Source organism: Salvelinus alpinus, chromosome 4 (assembly GCF_045679555.1).
Source record: "Salvelinus alpinus chromosome 4, SLU_Salpinus.1, whole genome shotgun sequence".
In the NCBI taxonomy this organism is placed as follows: Eukaryota; Metazoa; Chordata; class Actinopteri; order Salmoniformes; family Salmonidae; genus Salvelinus; species Salvelinus alpinus.
This window is the reverse complement of record NC_092089.1, coordinates 39918538-39942803: the sequence shown is the minus strand read 5'-3', so window position 1 is coordinate 39942803 and position 24266 is coordinate 39918538. Positions and strand designations below refer to the sequence as shown.

The 24266-nt window shown below is 42.4% G+C and overlaps 2 protein-coding genes and 1 long non-coding RNA gene across 4 annotated transcripts; 1 reads left to right on the top strand and 2 right to left on the bottom strand.

Annotated features, from left to right (window-relative positions):
* Nucleotides 1-688: 688 nt before the first annotated feature.
* On the bottom strand, nucleotides 689-10345 carry LOC139573506 (uncharacterized). Its single transcript, XR_011674614.1, has 3 exons — nucleotides 9941-10345; nucleotides 9795-9825; nucleotides 689-4273 (listed from the first exon to the last, which is right to left on the bottom strand). It is a non-coding gene; the product is annotated as an uncharacterized lncRNA (long non-coding RNA).
* On the top strand, nucleotides 9021-15937 carry ggctb (gamma-glutamylcyclotransferase b). 2 transcript variants are annotated; one of them, XM_071397015.1, is made up of 5 exons: nucleotides 9021-9268; nucleotides 13278-13398; nucleotides 13486-13631; nucleotides 13989-14121; nucleotides 15348-15937. In XM_071397015.1, the coding sequence occupies exons 2-5, from the start codon at nucleotides 13279-13281 to the stop codon at nucleotides 15498-15500; spliced, it is 552 nt and encodes a 183-aa protein (XP_071253116.1). In that variant the 5' UTR covers nucleotides 9021-9268; nucleotide 13278; the 3' UTR covers nucleotides 15501-15937. The 2 variants fall into 2 exon arrangements, with proteins under 2 accessions (XP_071253116.1, XP_071253117.1); XM_071397016.1 differs by lacking the exon at nucleotides 9021-9268 and having other exon boundaries at nucleotides 13058-13398.
* A 445-nt stretch (nucleotides 15938-16382) lies between these two features.
* Nucleotides 16383-23846, bottom strand: LOC139573505 (toll-like receptor 13). Its single transcript, XM_071397017.1, has 6 exons — nucleotides 22024-23846; nucleotides 21634-21783; nucleotides 19418-19648; nucleotides 18828-19186; nucleotides 18532-18721; nucleotides 16383-16975 (listed from the first exon to the last, which is right to left on the bottom strand). Exons 1-6 carry the CDS (start codon nucleotides 23844-23846, stop codon nucleotides 16876-16878), a joined length of 2853 nt encoding a protein of 950 aa, XP_071253118.1. The 3' UTR covers nucleotides 16383-16875.
* Nucleotides 23847-24266: the final 420 nt, after the last annotated feature.

Sequence of the window (24266 nt, the reverse complement as noted above, 5' to 3'; positions counted from 1 at the left end):
GTGCTGTTAATTTCTGATAGTTTTCAAAACCTATGAAGATTTCCAGTGAAAGCAGATATGCAATTTGTTGACAGCACAACACAGTACAGACTTGGATACATATTGAATGCTAATCAATAAAAACGTCTGTCAAATTCACTGCTCTGTTTTGCTTGTTTACAGCAGGTCATTTCATAGGCTCTCTCGTACTGTTACATCATCAACATTTCAAGAATGAAGTTCTATTTGGGCGCTAACATGGCAGCCGTTCTAAAACCTGGCCGAACTCTCTCTATATATGAAGATATAAAGTTCATGGCTCAACTCAACCAGAAAACCCACAGTGCTTTTCAATGAGGAGGCTGCCACCACTAAGGCTTATCAAGGTCCAAAGCTCTATACCAGGGATTTAAGTTAGTAAGAGTTTCGGTCAGCTAGTTTGACTGATTGTGGTGAAGGTGTTATCTCCATAATAATACAATTCTATAGTCATAACAGCATCTTTTTTCAAGGAGTTAATTTCCCCTTTTTCATTTTAGTAGGTATTTGATCTGATCCAATGGTAGATGTGATATTGTATCTACTCTATGTGGTCATTTCAAACGCAACACAGCACTGCCACCTACAGGAATAAACAGATACAGTCTTACTCTTGATTAGGGCAGACAAAGGGTGACTGTAGAAGTCAGAAACATTTTCCAACAACTGATAGAGAAAGAACAGGCTTGTTTATTGATGGACATGACCTTTGGAAACAAAACCTGCTGTAATATTTCCAAGGATCATGTAAGATCCTTGGATATCCTACCAGCTACAACTTTAGCAGGATCCTTCCCTAAGAATCTAGCTAATCCTTCCAGACCCTAGTCAAATCTTACAAACATGTAAACCAGAGTCTAACAGAACTGTAACAGTCACTTCGCAGACCCACACTATCCCACAGTTCCATTGGTGAAAAGTTGTACCCCTGTGAGCTGGTGGATGTGAATGGAGGAAGGGGCTCCAGCCCCCGACCCTGGACCACTCCCTGGCTCCATCCTGGGGCTCTCTCTCACCCCTCTTCACACCGACTCAGGACAAACATGATCGGGCCTGAGCATGAGACGGAGAATGTTCTCCAGTAAAACCGGCAACATCATCCATGGCTGTCCATGCTTATGTCTCTAGCTTTATCCATGCAGGATATAATGGATATATCAATAGGTTGTTGGAAGGAACAAGGGTGAGATTAATTAATTAATGCAGACCGACAGAGAGACAAACAGTAAAATAAAAACTATACTGTGTACAAACCGTGATGAATAAAACAAGGAGAGAAATGTATAAATAAGTGAATAGCCTACATGCATTCAAATGGCCAAATGAAGCAGCTATATCTGATAGTTGCCACTTTAAAACACCCACCACCACAATGTAACTAACATTACGTTTTTTTTTATTGTACCCCCTCACTTGTGTAACCGATGTGAAATGGCTAGCTAGTTAGCGGTGGTGCGCGGTAATAGCGTTTCAATCAGTGACGTCACTCGCTCTGAGACCTTGAAGTAGTTGTTCCCCTTGCTCTACAAGGGCCACGATGCTTCGTGGGTGACTGTTGTCTGTGTGCTGAGGGTCCCTGGTTCGAGCCCAGGTAGGGGCGAGGAGAGGCACGGAAACTATACTGTTACACTTGTCAATATGTCCCTCACATGCACTTGCACATACCATAAATCAAAGAACACCAGTGACACATAAAAGTGGTAGATATTCTAGCCTCGAGGTTCAATTCTGTAAAACATCATTTTATTGATCAACAACGCTCTTGATCAATGGCATATGTGAATATAAATTCTGTAGAAGCATTCTTCAAGTTTATTTGCATGCAATGATAGATCACAATAAAAATCTGTTTGATATTACCTTTGTATACGCTGGCCAGTAGTGTTCTCTTCCTATCTGCTTGAATGATAAACAAGCAAATTATAGGTTTTTATAAATAAATCTACCTTTTTCTTATCGCTCAAAGAAATCAGGCGTTCTGCGCACACAACATTATTTGAATTAAACAAAAAAATCTACTTTAATCAACTGCGGTATGTAATCAAATGTTCTCCTTCAACACATTTAGTTTATGTATGAAATATGCTCCGTTTCTGACTTCGCAGACAGACAATTGCAGGTTGTGGCCATCCTCCTGTTTGGGATGGATTTTTCCACTCCACCGATGGATACGAGAGTTCGACGTGGGCTGGGCGCTTGCTTCCTATTGGTTATTTATTTTTCCCGCTCCATCAGTGAGCGAAACGCTGTTTTGAGTGGGCACGGTTAAAATATTCCAGTAGGCGAGCTCAGAGAAATTCCTCCATAATCTCTGACTAGTCTATGCAATCCACGTGGGCTCAAGCAATGAGTACAACGGGGTCATTACCATCATCCATTTACACGTCATTAAAAGTTTCGCACGCAGTTCATCATCAGAAACGTCTGATGATGAAGTGATTATGATCACATGCAACTTCAAATGCAGTTTGTGCAAATTAAAGTGATGCTCCAAAGGTTTTTTATAATTTCAACCAGTAGTTTTTAAAGTAGTGCTCACCAGCCATAAACAGTCACGAAAATTGTGCTCAATTGTGTACTACATCATTAGTTAAATTAAGGTTACATTAAAATTATCCATTTCTTATGATATGTAACCAATTGCAAACAAAAATGGTATGATATGTTATGAATTCCAATTATTCAGACAATATGTTAACAATTTGTAAATCCTTACGATCCCGGACTGCATCTTTAAAACATAACAGATGTAATCTGAGATGGATTACCTATCAGGCTAGCAAGGCAAGGTAAAATATCCCAAATAGAGCTAGATAAAGCAGGAAGAATAATATACTTGTTGAACATAGCTATTAGTCTTGAGTGTTTTCAAGGTCATCACTCATTCACTGTTAAAGGATTTTTATTTTGTTTTTATTTTTTTAGGGGTGGATCAGCTTAATATTGCGCAAAGAATGTTGCTTGCATCAATGTAATTGTCTGCATCATTTCCAATCCCCCATATCTTTTTGGGGTAAATATATATATCCATATACATACACGCATCTTTACATATATACATACACATACCTATATAGACATACATACTTTTTTTTAGAATATACCTTTATTATTCCCCGCAAACCCTCCCACCCTTCCCCCAATTGGAGTAAACTAATAAAAAAATAACACTTAGGCTTCTACCTTCAGTTTATATATCTTATACACATTTTACAGACACAATCTATTTTACAATAGTTATATTTGGTTTGTTTTTAGTCCTTCCTCTATTTCTGATGTCCATCCAGTTTGATTTCTATTTGTAACTGTGCTATTTCACAAAAGTTCTGAACCTATATACATTTTACAGACCCCGTATGTTTTACATTGTTTATCTTGTTATTAGTACCACCCTTCAGCTCCATTCAACCCCTCCCATCTATCTCTCAACATCATCCATTTTGGATATCTATTTGCCATATATTTCTCAACTGTGCTGTGATGCTTCACAAAAGTATTGAACCTTTCTATTCTCATAGCTTCTACAGATTGTAAATAAAAAATAAAATGTTTTGCTAAAATAATAATTATATTATTGATTGATTGACTATGGCTTTTCAAATCACCCAGTATTGCTATCTGCAGCGTTAGTTCTAGGCAAATGTTGCAATTCTTCAGCCATTTCTGGACCTGTGACCAAAAACGAGCTACATATGGACAATACCAAAATAAAGGATCTAATGACTCTACCTCCTCACAGCAGAATCTGCAGAGCTGGGAAGATTGTATCCCCCATATAGTGAGGGGAAAAAGTATTTGATCCCCTGCTGATTTTGTACGTTTGCCCACTGACAAAGAAATGATCCGTCTATAATTTTAATGGTAGGTTTATTTGAACAGTGAGAGACAGGATAACAACAAAAAAATCCAGAAAAACGCATGTAAAAATGTTATAAATTGATTTGCATTTTAATGAGGGAAATAAGTATTTGACCCCTCTGCAAAACATGACTTAGTACTTGGTGGCAAAACCCTTGTTGGCAATCACAGAGGTCAGACGTTTCTTGTAGTTGGCCACCAGGTTTGCACACATCTCAGGAGGGATTTTGTCCCACTCCTCTTTGCAGATCTTCTCAAAGTCATTAAGGTTTCGAGGCTGACGTTTGGCAACTCGAACCTTCAGCTCCCTCCACAGATTTTCTATGGGATTAAGGTCTGGAGACTGGCTAGGCCACTCCAGGACTCCATTAGTTTCAGTTAGTGGAGATGGAGGAGACTGAAACGAAAACATATTCTTAAAGTACTTTACTTCCTCTTTCAAAATATCATTCGGTGAATCATGCGTGACTCCATCATTTGTAACAAGTTTTAATAAAAACATTTTGGTAGCATTTCTATATTGAAGATTGAAAAATAATTTGGTGCATTTTCCCCATATTCCATCCAGTTCGCTTTATTTTTTATAATATATTCCACTGGATCTTTCTTGAATAAGTTCCTCCATTTATTTTTGTTTTTCCTCTAACTTATTCTGTGCCTCTATGGTACAGTTTTTATTGCTATCGAACTGTACTGTTAGTCCTTCAATTTCCTTTATTAATATGGACTCTTTTGATCTAAATTGCTTTTGTTTTATAGATGAGTACTGAATTGCATGGCCTCTAAAGGCACACTTAAAAGTGGCCCATACAATAAGGGGATCTGCTGTACCTATGTTATGTCTGAAAAAGTCAGTTATAAATTCTTCTGTCCTAGTTCTAAACAATGTATCATCTAGTAGGCTTTGATTAAATTTCCAATATCCTCGCCCACGTGGGAATTCTGTAAGAGTAATATATATGGCAATTATGTGATGATTCGACTGCATTCTGTCCCCTATCAACACTTTTTAAACTTTTGGTGCCAGAGAGAATGGCATAAGAAAGTAGTCAAGACGACTAGCTTGATTAAGCCTCCGCCATGTATATCTCACTAGATCAGGGTATTTAAGTCTCCATATATCCACTAATTCCAATATATCCATGACATTCATGATTTCCTTAAGTGCCTGAGGGTGATAGTTTGTAGTGTGATTTCCTTTCCGGTCCATAGAGGTATTTAAGACCGTATTAAAATCTCCCACCATAATAATATAGTCTAGTGTTGCTTGTAGAGTTGATAAATTATTTTATATATTGTCAAAGAAGCTTGGATCATCATTATTTGGACCGTATATGTTAATAAGCCATATCTGTTTATTGTCCAATAACATATTTCAAATAATCCATCTACCTTGATGATCTGTTTGGACAATTTGCACATTTGGATCAAAATTACTGTTAATTAAAACCATCACCCCTTTTGAATTTCTTTCCCCATGGGAGAAATATATTTCGCCCCCCCAGTCCTTTTTCCACAAAACTTCATCTAAAATTGTTGAATGGGTTTCCTGTAAACAATAGATATTATATTCCTTCTCTTTTAGCCAGGTAAATACTGATCGCCTTTTCTTATTATCCGCTAAGCCATTACAATTATAACTGGCTATACTTATTTCATCACTTACCATAATGAGACACAACTTTCAATTCTATTTATCAAAATATATGTTTGTAAACGTACCATTAAAAAGTAACATGATGATTGAGTGTCTATTGCTACTAAGTAAACCTCCAATTGGTCCCCACTATTCCACCCTCTAAAAGCCCTCCTCATCCTGAGTTGGGTTGTCACCCCAATGCCCGGCAGACCACCCCCGACCCCCGTATCCCATATCCCTAAAAAGACTGGGATCCATCCTTCGAAAAGAGCACATAGTGCCATTTACAGAATAGAAGTAGATCAACTGCCAAATGCATTTCCATCGCCCTCACCTCGATTTGTATTATATATAGCCATCAAAACATATATATATATTTTAAGAATCCTGTTTCTTATTTTCCATAATTAGCTATTCATATTTGTAGTAATGTAGGCAATTTATGAAAAGGATTTTACCTCACCAGTCTCGCCGTTATCAAAATTACATTATTACAAGCAATAATTATGTTAGCAAACAGTTGTTGTGAATCATCCTCTATTGTCCCTAACATCTTTTACTCCTTTGCAACAGTTGTGGGATACACACAAACACCCACACACACTCAACCCTTTCCCCCCACACAACCACAGGCTCACATTATCAACAGTTGCACCATCTCAGAGCCCAACTCAAGAAAGGTCTTGATTTACAAATGCATTTACAGTTGCAGCTGTATGAGAAGGCAAGACCGTGCAACAAATGGGCAGAAATTGAGAGATTTTATTAACCATTGTCATGTCCTAGATGATGGAGGTCAAACCTTTCCCTGAAACACCCACAACACGGTCCCCCGTATTGACCATATTCCCAAGCATCTCCATGCAGTCAGACTTCTGATTTTGTGCCACAATAATATACCCCCTCTCTGAATGTCTTGAGTGTGACCCCCTCCCCATGGGTTACTGCAGCTAGTGTTGCCAGCACTGCCACTGCCTAGGTGGGGGCACCGCACCGGAATCCCCACCGGCTAGGTACAAGGTCATCAAGGTTGTCATTAGCAGCTTTGAGTATTAACTTGTATAGTATGCTTTCCCTTTAGGGGGTTTTGGCTGTGCAGGACCAACCCTGCCAAGCAGGCTCAGAATCTTGAGGGTGCAGTGCTGCTCTAGGTCTCTGACTGCATTTTGGCTGCATACAGACCGCTTACAGCAGGCCCATAAAACAGTTAGGGACTTCTCCTTAGTATCTGGGTCATTCAGGTGGGTGTCTAGGGTAAAGGGTTGTGGACCGTTCCATCAATATAGGATCATAAATAAATAAATTAGATAATTTATTTTAAACATTTAGTTCCCCATGATAGGACAATAAATAAATTAAATGTATAATTTATTTTAAATCTGTTCCACCATGATAGGACAATAAATAAACAAATAAATAAGACGTATAATTCATTATAAAAAGTATATCCATCATCTGAACAACATTGAAAGCTCTCTCTCACCCCTGCTCACAGCAATACATTGGGTCTGGGATATGCAACCATTTCATTTCTCACTCAAAGCCACACTTTCCCAAACATAACAAATAAAATTTAAAATAAACACACCACACATACTCTGCCTTCTGCTTACTGAGTTTTTATCTTCACCATGTTGAATTAGTGCTTGTGTTTTCAAATTAGTTACAGTGGGGCAAAAAAGTATTTAGTCAGCCACCAATTGTGCAAGTTCTCCCACTTAAAAAGATGAGAGGCCTGTCATTTTCATCATAGGTACACTTCAACTATGACAGACACAATGAGATTTTTTTTCTCCAGAAAATCACATTGTAGGATTTTTAATGAATTTATTTGCAAATTATGGTGGAAAATAAGTATTTGGTCACCTACAAACAAGCAAGATTTCTGGCTCTCACAGACCTGTAACTTCTTCTTTAAGAGGCTCCTCTGTCCTCCACTCGTTACCTGTATTAATGTCACCTGTTTGAACTTGTTATCAGTATAAAAGACACCTGTCCACAACCTCAAACAGTCACACTCCAAACTCCACTATGGCCAAGACCAAAGAGCTGTCAAAGGACACCAGAAACAAAATTGTAGACCTGCACCAGGCTGGGAAGACTGAATCTGCAATAGGTAAGCAGCTTGGTTTGAAGAAATCAACTGTGGGAGCAATTATTAGGAAATGGAAGACATACAAGACCACTGATAATCTCCCTCGATCTGGGGCTCCACGCAAGATCTCACCCCGTGTGGTCAAAATGATCACAAGAACGGTGAGCAAAAATCCCAGAACCACACGGGGGGACCTAGTGGACCTGCAGAGCTGGGACCAAAGTAACAAAGCCTACCATCAGTAACACACTACGCCGCCAGGGACTCAAATCCTGCAGTGCCAGACGTGTCCCCCTGCTTAAGCCAGTATATGTCCAGGCCCGTCTGAAGTTTGCTAGAGAGCATTTGGATGATCCAGAAGAAGATTGGGAGAATGTCATATGGTCAGATGAAACCAAAATATAACTTTTTGGTAAACTCAACTCGTCGTGTTTGGAGGACAAAGAATGCTGAGTTGCATCCAAAGAACACCATACCTACTGTGAAGCATGGGGGTGGAAACATAATGCTTGGGGCTGTTTTTCTGCAAAGGGACCAGGACGACTGATCCGTGTAAAGGACAGAATGAATGGGGCCATGTTTCGTGAGATTTTGAGTGAAAACCTCCTTCCATCAGCAAGGGCATTGAAGATGAAACATGGCTGGGTCTTTCAGCATGACAATAATCCCAAACACACCGCCCGGGCAACGAAGGAGTGGCTTCGTAAGAAGCATTTCAAGGTCCTGGAATGGCCTAGCCAGTCTCCAAATCTCAACCCCATAGAAAATCTTTGGAGGGAGTTGAAAGTCCGTGTTGCCCAGCAACAGCCCCAAAACATCACTGCTCTAGAGGAGATCTGCATGGAGGAATGGGCCAAAATACCAGCAACAGTGTGTGAAAACCTTGTGAAGACTTACAGAAAACGTTTGACCTCTGTCATTGCCAACAAAGGATATATAACAAAGTATTGAGATAAACTTTTGTTATTGCCCAAATACTTATTTTCCACCATAATTTGCAAATAAATTCATTAAAAATCCTACAATGTGATTTTCTGGATTTTTTCCCTCATTTTGTCTGTCATAGTTGAAGTGTACCTATGATGAAAATTACAGGCCTCTCTCATCTTTTTAAGTGGGAGAACTTGCACAATTGGTGGCTGACTAAATACATTTTTGCCCTACTGTAAATATGAAGATATATAGAAAAGCTATTTTTTTATTGTATTGTTACAATCCAGAACCGGGCTAAAATTGTGTTTCATTATTTTCCTCGTCTGAGAACGTTGTAATTTAAAAAAAATAACCATGTAGTCTTTGTGTCTCTGAACAACTGGTTATCAATATATAGTTTATCGACAAGAGCTACTCGTTTCCCTTTTAATCTATTTTCTTTGAAAATTGGATACAGAACTTTACGCCGTTCCTTCAGGAACTGATCATTCATGACAATTTTGGTCCCAGCAAGTCTTTTACCCAGGCCTTTAACCATTCTTTTATCTTTAAAGGAAGCAAATTTGGCAACGATTGGGCGTTCATATCTTTGCCCTCTCTGTCCGAAGCGGTGTGCACGTTCGAGTTGGATTTTGTCGATAGCTTCGCGTGGACTCTGAAGCGCTGTAAAGAGGAACTCTCTAACTACAGATTCAGGAACTTCTCCTTCTTTCTCTTGGATACCTGTAAGTATCAGCTTCTCTCTCATGGATCTAGTCTGTATGTCAAATAAGGCTTCTCTCAGAACGAAGTTCATACACTTCGGTTTCAATCTTATTTGACTGTCCCTTTTAGCTTGCGTTTCCTCCAATGTCGCAGCTTTTTCATTACTCATCTCGAGGCTTGCCTTCAACTCTTATATCCTTACTGACTAATTCAAGTATACCCAGTTTGTTATTTATTTTAACAGATCGGTTTCGACCTTTACCATTCCCGGTGGTGAAAATATTAAATCGTCTGTAGAAGAGTCACATTTTCGTTTAGAAATCGGTTCACCTGTCTTACACTCCGTCATGTTTGGGTGTTGCTTGTTTTCGTAAAATTTTGTCGATAAATGTCTCTAGTCTTAAGATTTGTTTTGTGTTATTATCCAAATTGAAGGTTATCACCCACCAGATTGTGTAGTGCTAATATTAAGTCTAACTTGCCGATATTGGATATTACGTTTTTATCTTGAGGTGCTCTACAAAACTTCGTTTAGTCCGCCATTACCTGTCCCAGTCCCGCCTCCTCTTTCAGTCCCCTGTTAAAGGATTAATATAAAACATTTTACAACCAAATCTCAATTTCTGATGTAAATGGCATGTTATAGAAGGGTCCAGCCACCTTTTTTGTGATTTCATGTTTGAGAAACTTACCCCAAATAGCAAATCACTTCATCGTCCTCATTGAGTAGTATGGGGGCCTAGAAAACAACATGAACAAATGCACCAAAAATACCCACATACATCCTTTTAGAAATGGTAAAGCTCTCAGTATAGTGTTTTTTTTCTTCTTCATGTTACTTAACAAGGCAAGACAGTTAAGAAAAAAATCGTATTTACAATGACGGCCTACCCCGGGCCAATTGTGCGCCACCCTATGGGACTCCAAATCACTGCAGGATGTGATACAGCCTGGATTTGAAACAGGGACTGTAGTGATGCCTCTTGCATAGAGATGCAGTGCCTTAGACCACTGCGCCACTCGCGATCCCAAATGCAGGTCTTCAGATATTGTGCACATGAAATTGTATCATTCCGAACTTTATCTGCAATGTTATATTCCCGTTTGCACGACTCAAGCCATTTCCCCTATCCAGCTGTTCCATTGTCATTGTAAAATATTGCTACAGGTAACTGCCAAAATAAAGGAAACACCACTTCTACAAGCTTCTGGAACTTCCTGTGTGGAAGCACTCCATGCTTTTAATATACTTTGTATCCCTCATTTTCTCAAGTGTTTGGCAGTTACCTGTAGAATGGATGGAGAGGTATCGCTAGAGTGGCAACAAAATGTAATAAAACGTTGCGGATAAAGTTTGGAATGACACAATTTCATGTGTACAACATCTAAAGACCTGCATCACTATACGAACTTTGCTGTTTCTAAAAGGACATATTTTCTTTGGTTTTTGGAGCCTTTGTTAAAAATTGTGGCCCACATTTTACACAAAGAGGACGAGGAAGTGATTTGCTGCTTGGGATAAGTTTCTCAAAAACATGTGAAATCACAAAAAGGTGTCTGGACTCTTATATAACAAAATAGAGATTTTGTTGTGATGTGGTTTGCTGATATGTAAAATACCTATCCAGGCATTGTAAGCTCTGGCATTCGTTAGCAACGTAGGAGCAGGGGAACATGACCAATAACACAAGGTACAATAGATAGAAGTCGCTCAGCCATTTTCTGGTTGCTAAAATGTTATCATGTTCATCTAATTTCAGTTTACATGACAAAACAAGCAATGTATTGTGTAGAGAATCATTGTAAAATATAAACTGCTGTGAAATATATTTCAATAACCCAAAATATTGTATTTTAAGCTGTTTGAAGCTGGTGTACAAAACCGAAAGTAAAAAGATGCAAAAGCTAAACTTAAAGAAGCATAGAAATATCACACATAGAACAGATCTGCCGCATATCAGACTTGCTTTCAATAGGAATTACCAATCTATAACTCACTCACGGCTGCATGGCCAGGTACGACTCCAACACCATCATTAAGTTTGCAGACGACAACAGTGGTAGGCCTGATCACCGACAACGACGAGACAGCCTATAGGGAGGAGGTCAGAGACCTGGCCGGGTGGTGCCAGAATAACAACCTATCCCTCAACGTAACCAAGACTAAGGAAATTGTGGACTACAGGAAAAGGAGGACCAAGCACGCCCCCATTCTCATCGACGGGGCTGTAGTGGAGCAGGTTGAGCGCTTCAAGTTCCTTTGTGTCCACATCAACAACAAACTAAATGGTCCAAACACACCAAGACAGTCGTGAAGAGGGCACAACAAAGCCTATTCACCCTCAGGAAACTAAAAAGATTTTGCATGGGTCCTGAGATCCTCAAAAGGTTCTACAGCTGCAACATCGAGAGCATCCTGAACGGTTGCATCACTGCCTGGTACGGCAATTCCTCGGCCCCCGACCACAAGGCACTACAGAGCGTAGTGCGTACGGCCCAGTACATCACTGGGGCTAAGCTACCTGCCATCCAGGACCTCTACACCGGAAGGCCCTAAAAATTGTCAAAGACCCCAGCCACCCCAGTCATAGACTGTTCTCTCTGCTACCGCATGGCAAGCGGTACCGGAAAGGCTTCTCAACAAAAAGGCTTCTCAACAGTTTTTACCCCCAAGCCATAAGACTCCTGAACAGGTAATCAAATGGCTACCCGGACTATTTGCATTGTGTGCCCCCCCAACCCCTCTTTTACGCTGCTGCTGCTCTCTTTTTATCATATATGCATAGTCACTTTAACTATACATTCATGTACATACTACCTCAATTGGACCGACCAACCAGTGCTCCCGCACATTGGCTAACCGGGATATCTGCACTGTGTCCCGCCACCCACCACCCGCCAACCCATTTTTATGCTACTGCTACTCTCTGTTCATCATATATGCATTGTCACTTTAACCATATCTACATGTACATACTACCTCAATCAGCCTGACTAACCGGTGTCTGTATGTAGCCTCGCTACTTTTTATAGCCTCGGCACTGTATATAGCCTGTCTTTTTACTGTTGTTTTTATTTCTTTACTTACCTATTGGTCACCTCATACCTTTTTTGCACTATTGGTTAGAGCCTGTAAGTAAGCATTTCACTGTAAGGTCTACCTGTTGTATTCGGCGCACGTGACAAATAAACTTTAATTTGATTTTAATTTCCTATGTGAATTTGGTCAGGTTGTCCACAAAGTTACCTACTGGACCTTGATGGACCAGCCATGTTTATGTTTAGCCTTCCATTCCCGTGACCAGTAATGCTTCCTATACCTTCAATGCATTTTTTTGCAAAAGATGGGTAAAGCTTGGCACAAAATAAAAAAGGTGTGTAAACTGCATTTACCCTCCACTACACCAGTGCCCATGACATGATTTCAAAGCAAAGTTCAAATGATATTTCAGTGTCCATAATTTAGGTCTGCCTGATTACCAACGGGGGTGTAAACATAAATCCATGTGCATGCAAGCAAACATGAGTGATGGATTGGCCTATTTGTCAAAGCATCAGCTGCAACACACCACTAACTTCTCTCTGTCCACAAGACAGTGCTATGCAGGCTTGTTGCAGCACACTGTGAATGACATGCTGGTGTGACTGTGAGTTCAGCCAGCTCAGGCCATAAGGCTCAGCAACCAGCAGGCTGTTTGTGTATTGTGTGGCAGTGGTGGGCACAGCACAGTACAGCACAGGGCAGGCCCGATGGATTAGCATGAGAATGGAGAGTCAGTGAGTGGAGAGAGGGCTGGTATAAAAGAGGGGGGTGCAGAGTTTGATCTCTGTCACAGTAGCGCTCATGACCTCACCTTGCGTCTCTGCTCCGCCTCCAAGCACTCTTGCTGACTGTGGTTTCTCTCTATTCTCTCCTCCCTCCTCCTCCTTCTTGTCTTCCCTTGACTCATCCTTCTTTTCACCTTGACTCCTCCTCCTCACCCTGCCCTTCCTCCTCCTGCTCCTACTCCTTCTCCTCCTCTCTGTCAGCATGGATGACAACATAGAAACCCACACCTTCCTGTACTTTGCCTACGGCAGCAACCTACTGAAGGAAAGGCTCCAGCTCAAGAACCCCTCCGCTTCCATCCACTGTGTGGCCAGGCTCAAGGTACGACCCGACCTGACCTGGCTATAAGGAGGACCTGGAAGGACACCTGACCTTAACCTGACCCTCTCTATCTCTCCTTCTCTCCAGGACTACAAGCTGATATTTGGGAACTACAAGGGTCTGGCCAGTGACCGCTGGCATGGGGGTGTGGCGACCATCGAGAACAGCCCAGCGGACGAGGTGTGGGGAGTGGTATGGAGGATGAACGTGGCCGACCTCGAGTCTCTAGACAGGTAAGAGACCTTCATCTTGTTCACCTAATCCAAGTTGGTGCATACCGTGTCTACTGTATCAAGGCTGTATCACAACCGGACGTGATTGGGAGTCCAATAGGGCGGCGCACAATTAGCCTAGCGTCGTCGCACAATTAGCCCAGCGTCGTCCAGGGTTTGGACGGTGTAGCCTATCATTGTAAATAAGAATTTGTTCTTAACTGACTTGCCTAGTTAAATTAAATAAATAAATAAAAATACTGAGTCTGTTGTGTCATTCTGAGTGCTTCTTCATTGTGGTTGAAGTGGTCTAGTTCTAACCAGTTCAAAACGTGTGTGGGTGGGTGTATTCATGTTTGTGTATCTGTGTGTGTGCAGCCAGGAGAACGTGCGACTAGGGGCCTACAGCCCTGTGGAGGTGAATGTGAAGACTCGGGGCCAAGAGCTCAACTGTCGCACCTACATCATGAACAGCTGTATTTATGCTCCACCATCTCCACAGTACCTCAAGGTGACACACCTCCTTTTACACTCTTTTCCTCCCCCTTTCTATCTTTTTTTTCTCTCTCTATCACACGCTGTCTCACTTTCTCAATCTATTTATATCTCTGTCATTCCAAATCAATTTAAGAACATGGACTTGACACTGAACCTGTAAGACGTTAGGGACCTTACAAAGTGTAGAGAGGAACGTTGTTAATGAAAGTGGTGCTGTCTATGGATATACAGTGGGACAATGAAGAGAAATGCAAATAGTTGTCTCTGAAAATGATCTCTGATAGAAATCTCTGAAAAGGTATTTACCAACAAGTGCTTTTTCAAATGAATTGTAATTAAACAATATACTGTATATGCTCAAATTCATAACCAAAACAACAGCAAATCAAACAGATTCTCTAAAGCATGTGAAAAAAGGAATTCACACATCACTTGTGGATGACAGTGTGGCTGACATCATCCTCTTGAATGAGTCTCTGTCACTCACTCACTGTGGTGGCAAAAATACCAGTGTTTTGGTGTTTTTTCTGGCGTTTGCCACTGACAGCTCCCAGATGGCTTTGTGTTGAAAAGACAATAGGGAAAGAGCAGCAACTAGGTCAGTGTATTTTTTGACTATTCACCCACAGCCCCTCTCCAAAATAAAACCTCCCTCTCTGAAGCATCTGGAACGCTACATTCCAGGTTCATATTCTGGCTGTCGCAAGAACGCAGGATTCTTTTATTTTATATTTAGTAGATATCCATCAATTCATTCAGGATGTACCCAATCTCATGCACTGTATTGGACAATGTGAACAGTTACTAAACTGTGTTTCCAGACGGTTCATTGCACATCTAAAAGCTCTAGCTAAATAATCAAAGTGGTGTGAGGAAAAACAGCCAGCGAATGTAACAGGCGTGGCTTTGTGACCACAGAAGCTTTGTGCAGTGCTCTGTCGTGTGTGTGTACCAGACTCATACGGTTGAGCTGAGTGCATTGTTCCTCTGTTATGTGGCGTGTTCTGTGTGGTGTGTGTTTCGATGGGTACAGTATTTGAGATACACCCATTCTTGGGGCAATTACTATAGCGTAAGGGTAGTTACTATTGATGTTCTGGATTTTAATGGGAGCCACTGGTCATTTATTTGTCGTTAGATAACAGAAAATACTGTAAAAGTGATTGTCTGATTTAATATGGTTATAACTTCCTATGAAATGATAAATATTTTATGTTGATTGTTCTCTGCTTGCCCCAGGTGATTTTAATGGGGGCGGAGCAGAATGGCTTGCCAAAGAACTACCAGGAGAAGCTGAGGTCCATTGAGACCAACAAGTTTGAGGGCCCACTGCCTGTCATGGCTGAGCTGGAGCGGATTATGAAAAGAGCCAAGGAGAGAGCCAACCACTGATCTGACGCTTAACAACACCTTGCACAAACTGCCATGTTTAGGAACTCAACTCCTGGTAGGACAATAGAAGTTTGCTTCAACAACTTCCACTGTCCTACCAAGAGTTGTTGAATATCTTCTCATCTCCAGTTTGCTCCACTGTTCATGTACCTTGGTTTGAAAGCGAGGTAGCGACAGAATTTATTTTTCTCTAGGAACTCAAACTTGCCTAGAGAGATAACTGTGTTCAGAAACATACTGGTTAGAGAAACCATCAAGTCCTGTATGTAATGTTACATCTATAAGTCCTCTTCAGGAATAGTTATTTACTGACAAATAACAATGATGATGATGATGATGACACCGAGCATCCCTCAGACTGTATAGGGATTGAATGTAGAATATGATCATGTGTATTTGTACTATTTCGGCGGACAATAAAACCTCCCTGGATGTTCTGTGTTGATCTGTATAGAGTGCACAATGGCATTAAATCAGCCTCATTCAAGATAGCCTGGTCTCAGATCTGTTTGTGGTGTTTTTCCAAATCCTATGGGTCAGTGACATGACCACGTTGTCAAGACAGCACAGAAAGATATGGGGCCAGGCTACATTCAAGATCACTTTTTCTGTTAATCGTCAAGAGTCTACTGATGCACCCGTGCGTCAATTTAAGTAACATAATAAAAAAATCCCCATAAAAATCCACCAATTAAAGCTAGAGATATCTACTTATGCCGGCCTTTCGCATCTGTGGTAGAAGGGGGTTTTGCTACAGCGGTGTTTGTCAGACCATGAGACTTCCAGAAAATTGGTCTACTCGCAAAAATGTCTGTAGTGTCCGAACGATTTGGCCAACTAATATGACCAGTCTATGGAAAGATGAGACACTCACGAATGCGATGGTGTTCTCTGTTTTTTTTTGTTATACCTCAAAATCAAATAACTAAATGATCCATGGCATCAACATCTTAAAACAATTCCACATGTTAGCTTAGTAGAACCCCCCCCCCCCCCCCGAAGTGAGTTTCCAGTATGTGGCTTTGCTGAGATGGTGACCAGAGAAAATCAGCTGTATCATACATCCGTGTCATACAGTAATGCAACGCTAGAAGAAGGCAGGAGAGACGGAACATGTTATTGAGTCAAATAATAAAAATGTATGCAAAGCCATAAACCTCATTGTTAGATGAGGTGTTTCCTTTTTTTGCCTCAAACATATTTTGAACATTGGAAGTATGTGTACTGTATATGATTGAAGGTCTTTGTCTCCCTCTGCTGTTGATAACGGTTGGTCATTGTATCCACACAGTCCATACAAAGTTCATTGGAACCTTTTCACCCAACAAAGACCCCTTTTAGAACCCCTTTTAAAAGAGTGTAGTACTGTATCTGGTCACTGGCCAGGGTGTGGTTCAGGAGGGACCAGTTTGGTCCACAGACGGTCCCAGAAGGCAGGCTGCATGGCCTGGTCCTGGGGCCAGTCCATGTACGTCCTGGGGATCACAATAATAACTGATTATTTGAATAAAGTGCTTATATCACACTCAAGGCATTATACAACACTTGAAAGACAACATACTCTAAAGTCATAATGAAGATACTGTATATAAGTAAAATATAATTTAGAAGACAGGCCTCCAAGTCAAGTTCCTCAACACTTGAGGTCACAAAACATATACAGTGCATTTGGAAAGTATTCAGACCACTTCACTTTTCCCACATTTTGCTACGTTACAGCATGATGCTGCCACCACCATGCTTCACTGTAGTGATGGTGCCAGGTTTCCTCTAGAAATTACGCTTGGCATTCAGGCCAAAGAGTTCAATATTGGTTTCATCAGACCAGATAATCTTGTTTCTCATTGTCTGAGAGTCCTTTAGGTGCCCTTTGGCAAAGTCCAAGCTGGCTGTCATGTGCCTTTTATTGAGGAGTGGCTTCCGTCTGGCCACTCTACCATAAAGGCCTGATTGGTGGAGTGCTGCAGAGATGGTTGTCCATCTGGAAGGTTCTCCCATCTCCACAGAGGTACTCTGGAGCTCTGACCAAGGCCCTTCTCCCCCGATTGCTCAGTTGGCCTGGCGGCCAGCTCTTGGAAGAGTCTTGGTGGTTCCAAACTTCTTCCATTTTAGAATGATGGAGGCCACTGTGTTATTAGGGAGCTTCAATGCTGCAGAATTTGTTGGTACCCTTCTGCAGATCTGTGCTCAATTTTGAGTCTCATAGCAAAGGGTCTGAATACTTATGTAAATAAAGTATTTCTTTTTTTTTGTTATACTGATAAAATAATTTATAAGGTTAAAGATAATGATTAAATAATTCTACCCGGAAACTTAACCATTAGGGATTATAGGTTATGTAGCATATATAAGGAATAATTAAGATATTAAACATAAGTCCAACTAGGTTGGACTGGGGAAGAGAGGAATGTGTGTGTGCCTAAAGAAAACACAGAGAACAATTAAACTGTGTTTGAACCGACCCGGGTAGAAATCTGAGAAATTTACGATAGGACTGGGAGTACCCCTCCAGGTTTCCCTAATCTTGGGGGAATGGAACTGTCGGCTGTGCAGTGATAAACAGTGGTGAAACCTCTGGAGAAGAAGATGACTCTCCTAATGTTCGTGTGCATGTGTGTGCGTAAGTAAGGAGAATGGTATAAAATGTCTTGTATATGAACTGGAGAGCTTTTGTGAATAAACATTGATTTGACTTTTGTAAGCTGGGAATTCTCTCTGTTTCATTTAAACCAGAACTTTACAACCTCTGGGTTGCAGACCGATTAGAATAATTGAAATTTCTGAACATTGATAACAAAATTCCATATCATATACATTTGCAAATATGTCTAAAAACCTGTTTTCGCTTTGTCATTATGTGGTATTGTGCGTAGATTGATATTTAATCAATTTTAGAATAAGGCTGTAACGTAACAAAATGTGGAGTGGTCTGATTGCTTTACGAATGCACTGTATGTTTTTAGGATGTTTCCTAGTTAAACAAATGATAGAGTGTAGTTCACAGAACCCCCTCTCCACATACTGTACGTACCTGGTCTTGACCAGCCTGGCCAGGCGGTGGTGGGCAGACAGCTGGTGAGGGGGGATGTCCTCCAGGAAGACCAAGATAAGGATGTCCCTTTGCTCCACCAGCAGACGGAGGGTGGCCAGCCGCAGCTCCAGGGAGCACCAGTTACTGCGCAGGTAGTTACGACTCACCACACACACGGTGTAGCGGCTGCCTGGAACCAGACCAACAAGAAGGATCATTAGATGGTGATGCCATTGGCTTGGCATTTTTAACCAGTGCGTCTGTATATAGTAATTCTAGTAGTCCAGGATACCTACCGTAGAGGCTGTCTGTGATGTTGTCCACAATGTCCATCCCCAACTGGAAGTCCCTGCTGTGCAGACATAGACGCAGGAAGGGAGGTCCCCTCTGCTCCAGGCCCGGAAGCAGCTGCTCCACCACCCAGCGCTCGTCTCTCCCACTGTACGACACAAAGGCATCATAGCAGTAGCGCCCCCTGGGGTTGGGCCTCCGTACAGCCTCCTCCAGCCAGCAGCGGATGATGTGGCAGAAGGCCAGCAGGTATTCCTGAGCCAGCTGATGGAGCAGCACCACCAGCATGAAGAGGAGCAGGCCCAGCGAGGTGCAGAGGAACAGGACAAAGCCCACGTCCAGGGAACAGTTGGCTGCTGAGTACCTGAGATGGACGGCGCAATGATGGAAACAAAGACATCCCTTGACGCTTAGATTACTCATATTATGGACACTATCAATAGAGAAAGCATTCGAAACAGGTCGTGGCTGCACATCCAGGCCTAGACGGCAAGTCCAAATGCTAAACGGCCATGCTGGTGTTCTATGCGTGTGTTGCCTATATGGTTGTACAATCAATGGATGCTCTTCATTATCAGTACATCTTTCTTCTTACCTGGCAAAGTTTTGGATTCCATTCTCGTTTTTACATGTCACGTCTGCTTCCCCAGGGTGATAAAATATGACCTGGACATGTGGCTGTCTTTCGGCCCAGGCGAGCAGCCAGGTGTTGTCACAGCTGCAGTCCAGGCGAAAATTGTAGAGTAGCAGGTACCTCAGGTTGGTCAGCGGCTCTGTAAAGCTCTCCATCACACTGAACTCCTCTGGGATGTGGACTGACATCTGCCTGAGGAGAAGGCAGAAAACAGTTCACTCTAAGGGCCCAAACGGAGTTCATGTCACGCCCTGACCGTAGAGATCTTTTTATTCTCTATGTTTGGTTGGTCAAGGTGTGACTCGGGTGGGAAACTCTATGTTCTTTGTTTCTATGTTTTGGCCGGGTATGGTTCTCAATCAGGGACAGCTGTCTATCGTTGTCTCTGATTGGGAATCATACTTAGGCAGCCTTTTTTCCTTTTGTATTTGTGGGTAGTTGTCTTTGTTAGTGGCATGATAGCCGAAGTAAGCTTCACGGTCGTTTCCTTAGTCTTTGTTTTGTTGGCGACATTTATAAATAAACTAAATGTACGCTCACCATGCTGCACCTTGGTCCGGTCATTTCCACCACGACAGCGATCGTGACAGAACTACCCACCACAAGCGGACCAAGCAGCGTGGCCGGGAGGAGCAGACCGAGTGGACATGGGAAGACATTCTGGAAGGAAAGGGATCCTGGATGTGGGAGGAGATCCTGGCTGGAAAGGATCACCTACCATGGGAGCAGGTGGAAGCAGCGAGGAAGGCGGAAGCAGCTAGAAAAGGGGGCCAGCGTTACACAGGGTCACGGCTGGCAAGGAAAACCGGGAGGCCACTCCCAATTTTTTTGGGGGGGGGAACACGGGTAGGTTGGCGGCGCTAACTCCCCGGGCTCACGGTAGGGAGCGTGGTACTGGTCAGACACCGTGTTATGCAGTGAAGCGCACGGTGTCTCCAGTGCGCGTTCACAGCCCGGTGCTCTATATTCCAGCTCCCCGCATCGGCCGGGCTAGAGTGGGCATCCAGCCAGGACGGATTGTGCCAGCACAGCGCTCCTGGTCTCCGGTGCGCTTCTTCGGTCCAGGGCATCCTGCGCCGGCTCTGCGCACGGTGTCTCCAGTGCGCTGTCACAGCCCAGTGCGTCCTGTGCCTGCGCGACGCACGTGCCGGGCCAAAGTGGGTATCCAGCCAGGACGAGAGGGTCCCCGGTCCGGGGCCTGTGGCGAGGGTCCCCTGTCCGGGGCCTGCGCCGAGGGTCCCCAGTCCGGGGTTGGGGACGAGGGTCCCCGCACCAGAGACGCCACCAAAGTGGGGGGAGCCAGAGGTGGAGCAGGGTCTGCGTCCTGCACCGGAGCCGCCACCGAAGTAGATGCCCACCCGGACCCTCCCCTATAGTGTCAGGTTTGCGGCCGGAGTCCGCACCTTTGGGGGGGGGGGGGGGGGGGTACTGTCACGCCCTGACCGTAGAGATCTTTTTATTCTCTATGTTTGGTTGGTCAGGGTGTGACTCGGGTGGGAAACTCTATGTTCTTTGTTTCTATGTTTTGGCCGGGTATGGTTCTCAATCAGGGACAGCTGTCTATCGTTGTCTCTGATTGGGAATCATACTTAGGCAGCCTTTTTTCCTTTTGTATTTGTGGGTAGTTGTCTTTGTTAGTGGCATGATAGCCGAAGTAAGCTTCACGGTCGTTTTCTTATTCTTTGTTTTGTTGGCGACATTTATAAATAAACTAAATGTACGCTCACCATGCTGCACCTTGGTCGGGTCATTTCCACGACGACAACGATCGTGACAGGCCAGCTTGTAGACGCTGCTAGCCAATCAAACACAGAATCATTTGTAGTTGTAGCTCGTAGTGCCAGAGTCTTGTCTAGTGCTGGCAAATCCAGACCACACATGGCCTCTTGTGGCATCCCACTGGGCAAAAACTGGTTGAATCAAAGTTGTATCCAATATTGGAAAACTGATTGGATTTGCAAAAAGTCATCAACGTAAGGGTATTTCGTATTTTCACCCAAATTTTAATTTTAATCCAATGACATGGTGACATATGTTGTTGACTTCACGTTGAATTCACGGTTAGTTGGCAACAACTAAATGTAATTCAAAACTAGACGTTGAATTGACGTCTGTGCTCAGTGGGATGGGTTCAAACCCCGCCTGCCTTCATATGGGTGGGTGTTTCTGTTATCTACCTGAGAGAATGCAGGTCTCTGCTCATCTCCTCCTCCAGACTGAGGATCCTGCACGTGACCAGGTTCAGGGTCTCCAGCTTGGTGAGGTTGTGGAACATAGTGGCCAGCCCTGGCTGCCGGTAGAGTTCCACTCCCATTAGTGTCAGATACCTACAGTTGGATTATAATCAGTTACCTTGTAAATGCACTTTTAAAATAATCTGTCATACTTATTTTTATTCTTTAGACCACTACTGCTCATAAACCCCATTCATACTTTTAAGAATGCAGGCAGGCCAGACTTGGATGGCTTGCATACAGTACAGCTTTTAATCTAATTTATAGTATACTTTTTAAACTATACAGCTGTTTGTCCTCACTCTACTGTTAAGTAAATGGATAAATAGATACCTCATCTCCACAAGTGTGTTCAGGTCAGTCATGTCCACAAATTCAGCTGACAGCACAGAATTGAAGCCAAAGTACTGTAGGGAGGTGAAGTATCTTGCGGCAAAATGAGACCCACACAGGAGGCGTTCTGTTATGGCTGTGAGGCTGACGACGGACTGGAAAAACGGTCTCCAGCAGTCCTGGAAGAATACAGTTGTGGCACTGAGCTGAAGGGAAATCCCTAGATGTGGGGTGCTGTTGCTGCCGATGATGATGTTGAGGGTGTACCACATGGAAGAAATGTTAATGTGCATTAACCCTTGAGGGAAGACACCAAATATGTTTGTCAGATTCACATTCACGCTACTCTCCAACTCACTAGGCAAAGGGTGAAAGTCCCCTAAACATACGTGCTTCAGCAAAGTGAGGTGGATGAAGGCAAATGCTTCAATCATTTCAAGTGGGTTTAGTTCCAGAATTAGGGTTTCCAAGTCATGCAGGCCAAAGAAACTGTTCTCTGTTATCTGAGAGATCTTGTTATTCCGTAGGTCTAAGAACCTCAATTTAGCTAGTTCCTTAAATGTAAAGTCTGCAACAGCGGTAATCTGATTTCCTGACAAAATCAGCTGTTCCAGATTCTTCAAGCAACCAAACTGCTCTGAGGTGATGTTTGTGATGTGAAAGCTAAACAGGCACAGTTTTTTCAGCCACAGAACGGGACCCTTTTGAGTGTCACAAAGCATACTGATTTCAACTTCCCTCGAGTGCGTAAGGAAAACACCCAAATCAACGAGATTCTTCAAATAATGGATCAAACTCAAGTTAATTGCATCATGATCATGTTCATAATAATTAAAATGAATCTTCTTTATCCCCTGGCAGTTTCTCACAGCAGATGTGGTGTTGTTCCAGAATTTATCATTTCTTACATTAATTTCTGTGATTGAGAGTTTGAATACTGTTTCACAAACTGACTCAAAGGAAATGCATCTGTTGTAAAAATCAAATGCCTGTAGTCTTTTGATGCCAGACTGCAGAAGCTGTGTCTGTGGCTCATCAACTATAGGCACAGAGAGATCTGTGATGTTTTCAAAGCATTTGAATGCACCTTTTTCTAAGTGATGAGCATTAGGGAATGAAAATCTCACCTCTTGAAGACGATAGAAATGAGGTAGCTCAAGAACAGCTCCTTTGGTGTCAGAGCAGTTTGGGGGTCTCAAAGTAACTATCTCCTCTGACTTAAATGTCAGGCTTGTTATTGACTGTGACATATTAACTATCCTGCATAGCAAATCAGATAGCTCCTGTGCACAACATCTGTTGACTGTGAGTTTCTTCAAAAGGGGGATCCCTCCAAATACGTCCAGTGCCATCACAGAAAGCATGCAATCCTCAATGGAAAGTTCCTCCAGATTAGTCAGGTCCCTGAAAGTGTTGGATAGAAGCGATGCATTGTTACACTGTATCATCCCCTTACAATTCAGAGAGAGTGTCTTTACACTGGACAGTCCCTTGAAGGTGCCATGGAGAATCGTGGGTAGAAAGCCCTCTAGGTGAAGTCTCTCAAGAGCATAGAATCGAGAGAGAGCGCCAGATTGCATTACGTATCCACTCCTGATCTCGAGACAGAGGGTCTGGTAGTTTGATGGAACAACAGAGAGGTTGACTTTGAGGTCATATATATCCCAGCAACTGGCAGTGAAGCCGATCATGCTTGGGCAGTTAGCGTGAATGTACATCCAGTAATTCACTTTCTCATAGAGGATACATTTGTTACTCAGCCAACCCCAGGAACCAAAGATCCAAAATGCAAATAGTCCCAACTGAACACAGACCAGGCTCATCTTTCTTGTGAAGTAGCTCAGAGACACTGGTCAGTTAGAATGACTTGATGCTTGTGCTGCAGTTTGAGTATATATTACTATCTGTGCAATCTTCTTTTGGTCTGTTTTCTTACTGGCTTTGACAGAAAGAGAAAGGCTGTTGTACACAGATAAGGTTGTTGTTGCTCACCTCTTTCTAACTTCCCTTCCCACAAAATATCTATAAGAGAACTGGTGGAGTGCATGGTTTGTATCTTTAAAATTAGATGATCAAATATAGCACTGATTGCAGAAGAAACATGTAATGCATTAATGCATACACAAAATGTATTTCACAAATGACCTAAAAAAAATATTGTATCGTGGAATATAACTTTAGAATCCTTTTGGAAGTGAAATGTGTATAGCATTGGTAAATATTGTAGTTATTTAACATGAACC

Excerpts from the sequence above, each read along its gene's own strand:
- LOC139573505 (XM_071397017.1), bottom strand. The coding sequence starts at position 23,846 with ATGAGCCTGGTCTGTGTTCAGTTGGGACTATTTGCATTTTGGATCTTT. Across the intron at positions 21,784-22,023 it reads AACACACTTGTGGAGATGAG|GTATCTGACACTAATGGGAG; the intron begins GTATCTATTTAT and ends ATCCAACTGTAG. Across the intron at positions 16,976-18,531 it reads GCCAGGCTGGTCAAGACCAG|GACGTACATGGACTGGCCCC; the intron begins GTACGTACAGTA and ends TGTGATCCCCAG.
- ggctb (XM_071397015.1), top strand. The coding sequence starts at position 13,279 with ATGGATGACAACATAGAAACCCACACCTTCCTGTACTTTGCCTACGGC. Across the intron at positions 13,399-13,485 it reads ACTGTGTGGCCAGGCTCAAG|GACTACAAGCTGATATTTGG; the intron begins GTACGACCCGAC and ends CCTTCTCTCCAG. Across the intron at positions 14,122-15,347 it reads CATCTCCACAGTACCTCAAG|GTGATTTTAATGGGGGCGGA; the intron begins GTGACACACCTC and ends TGCTTGCCCCAG.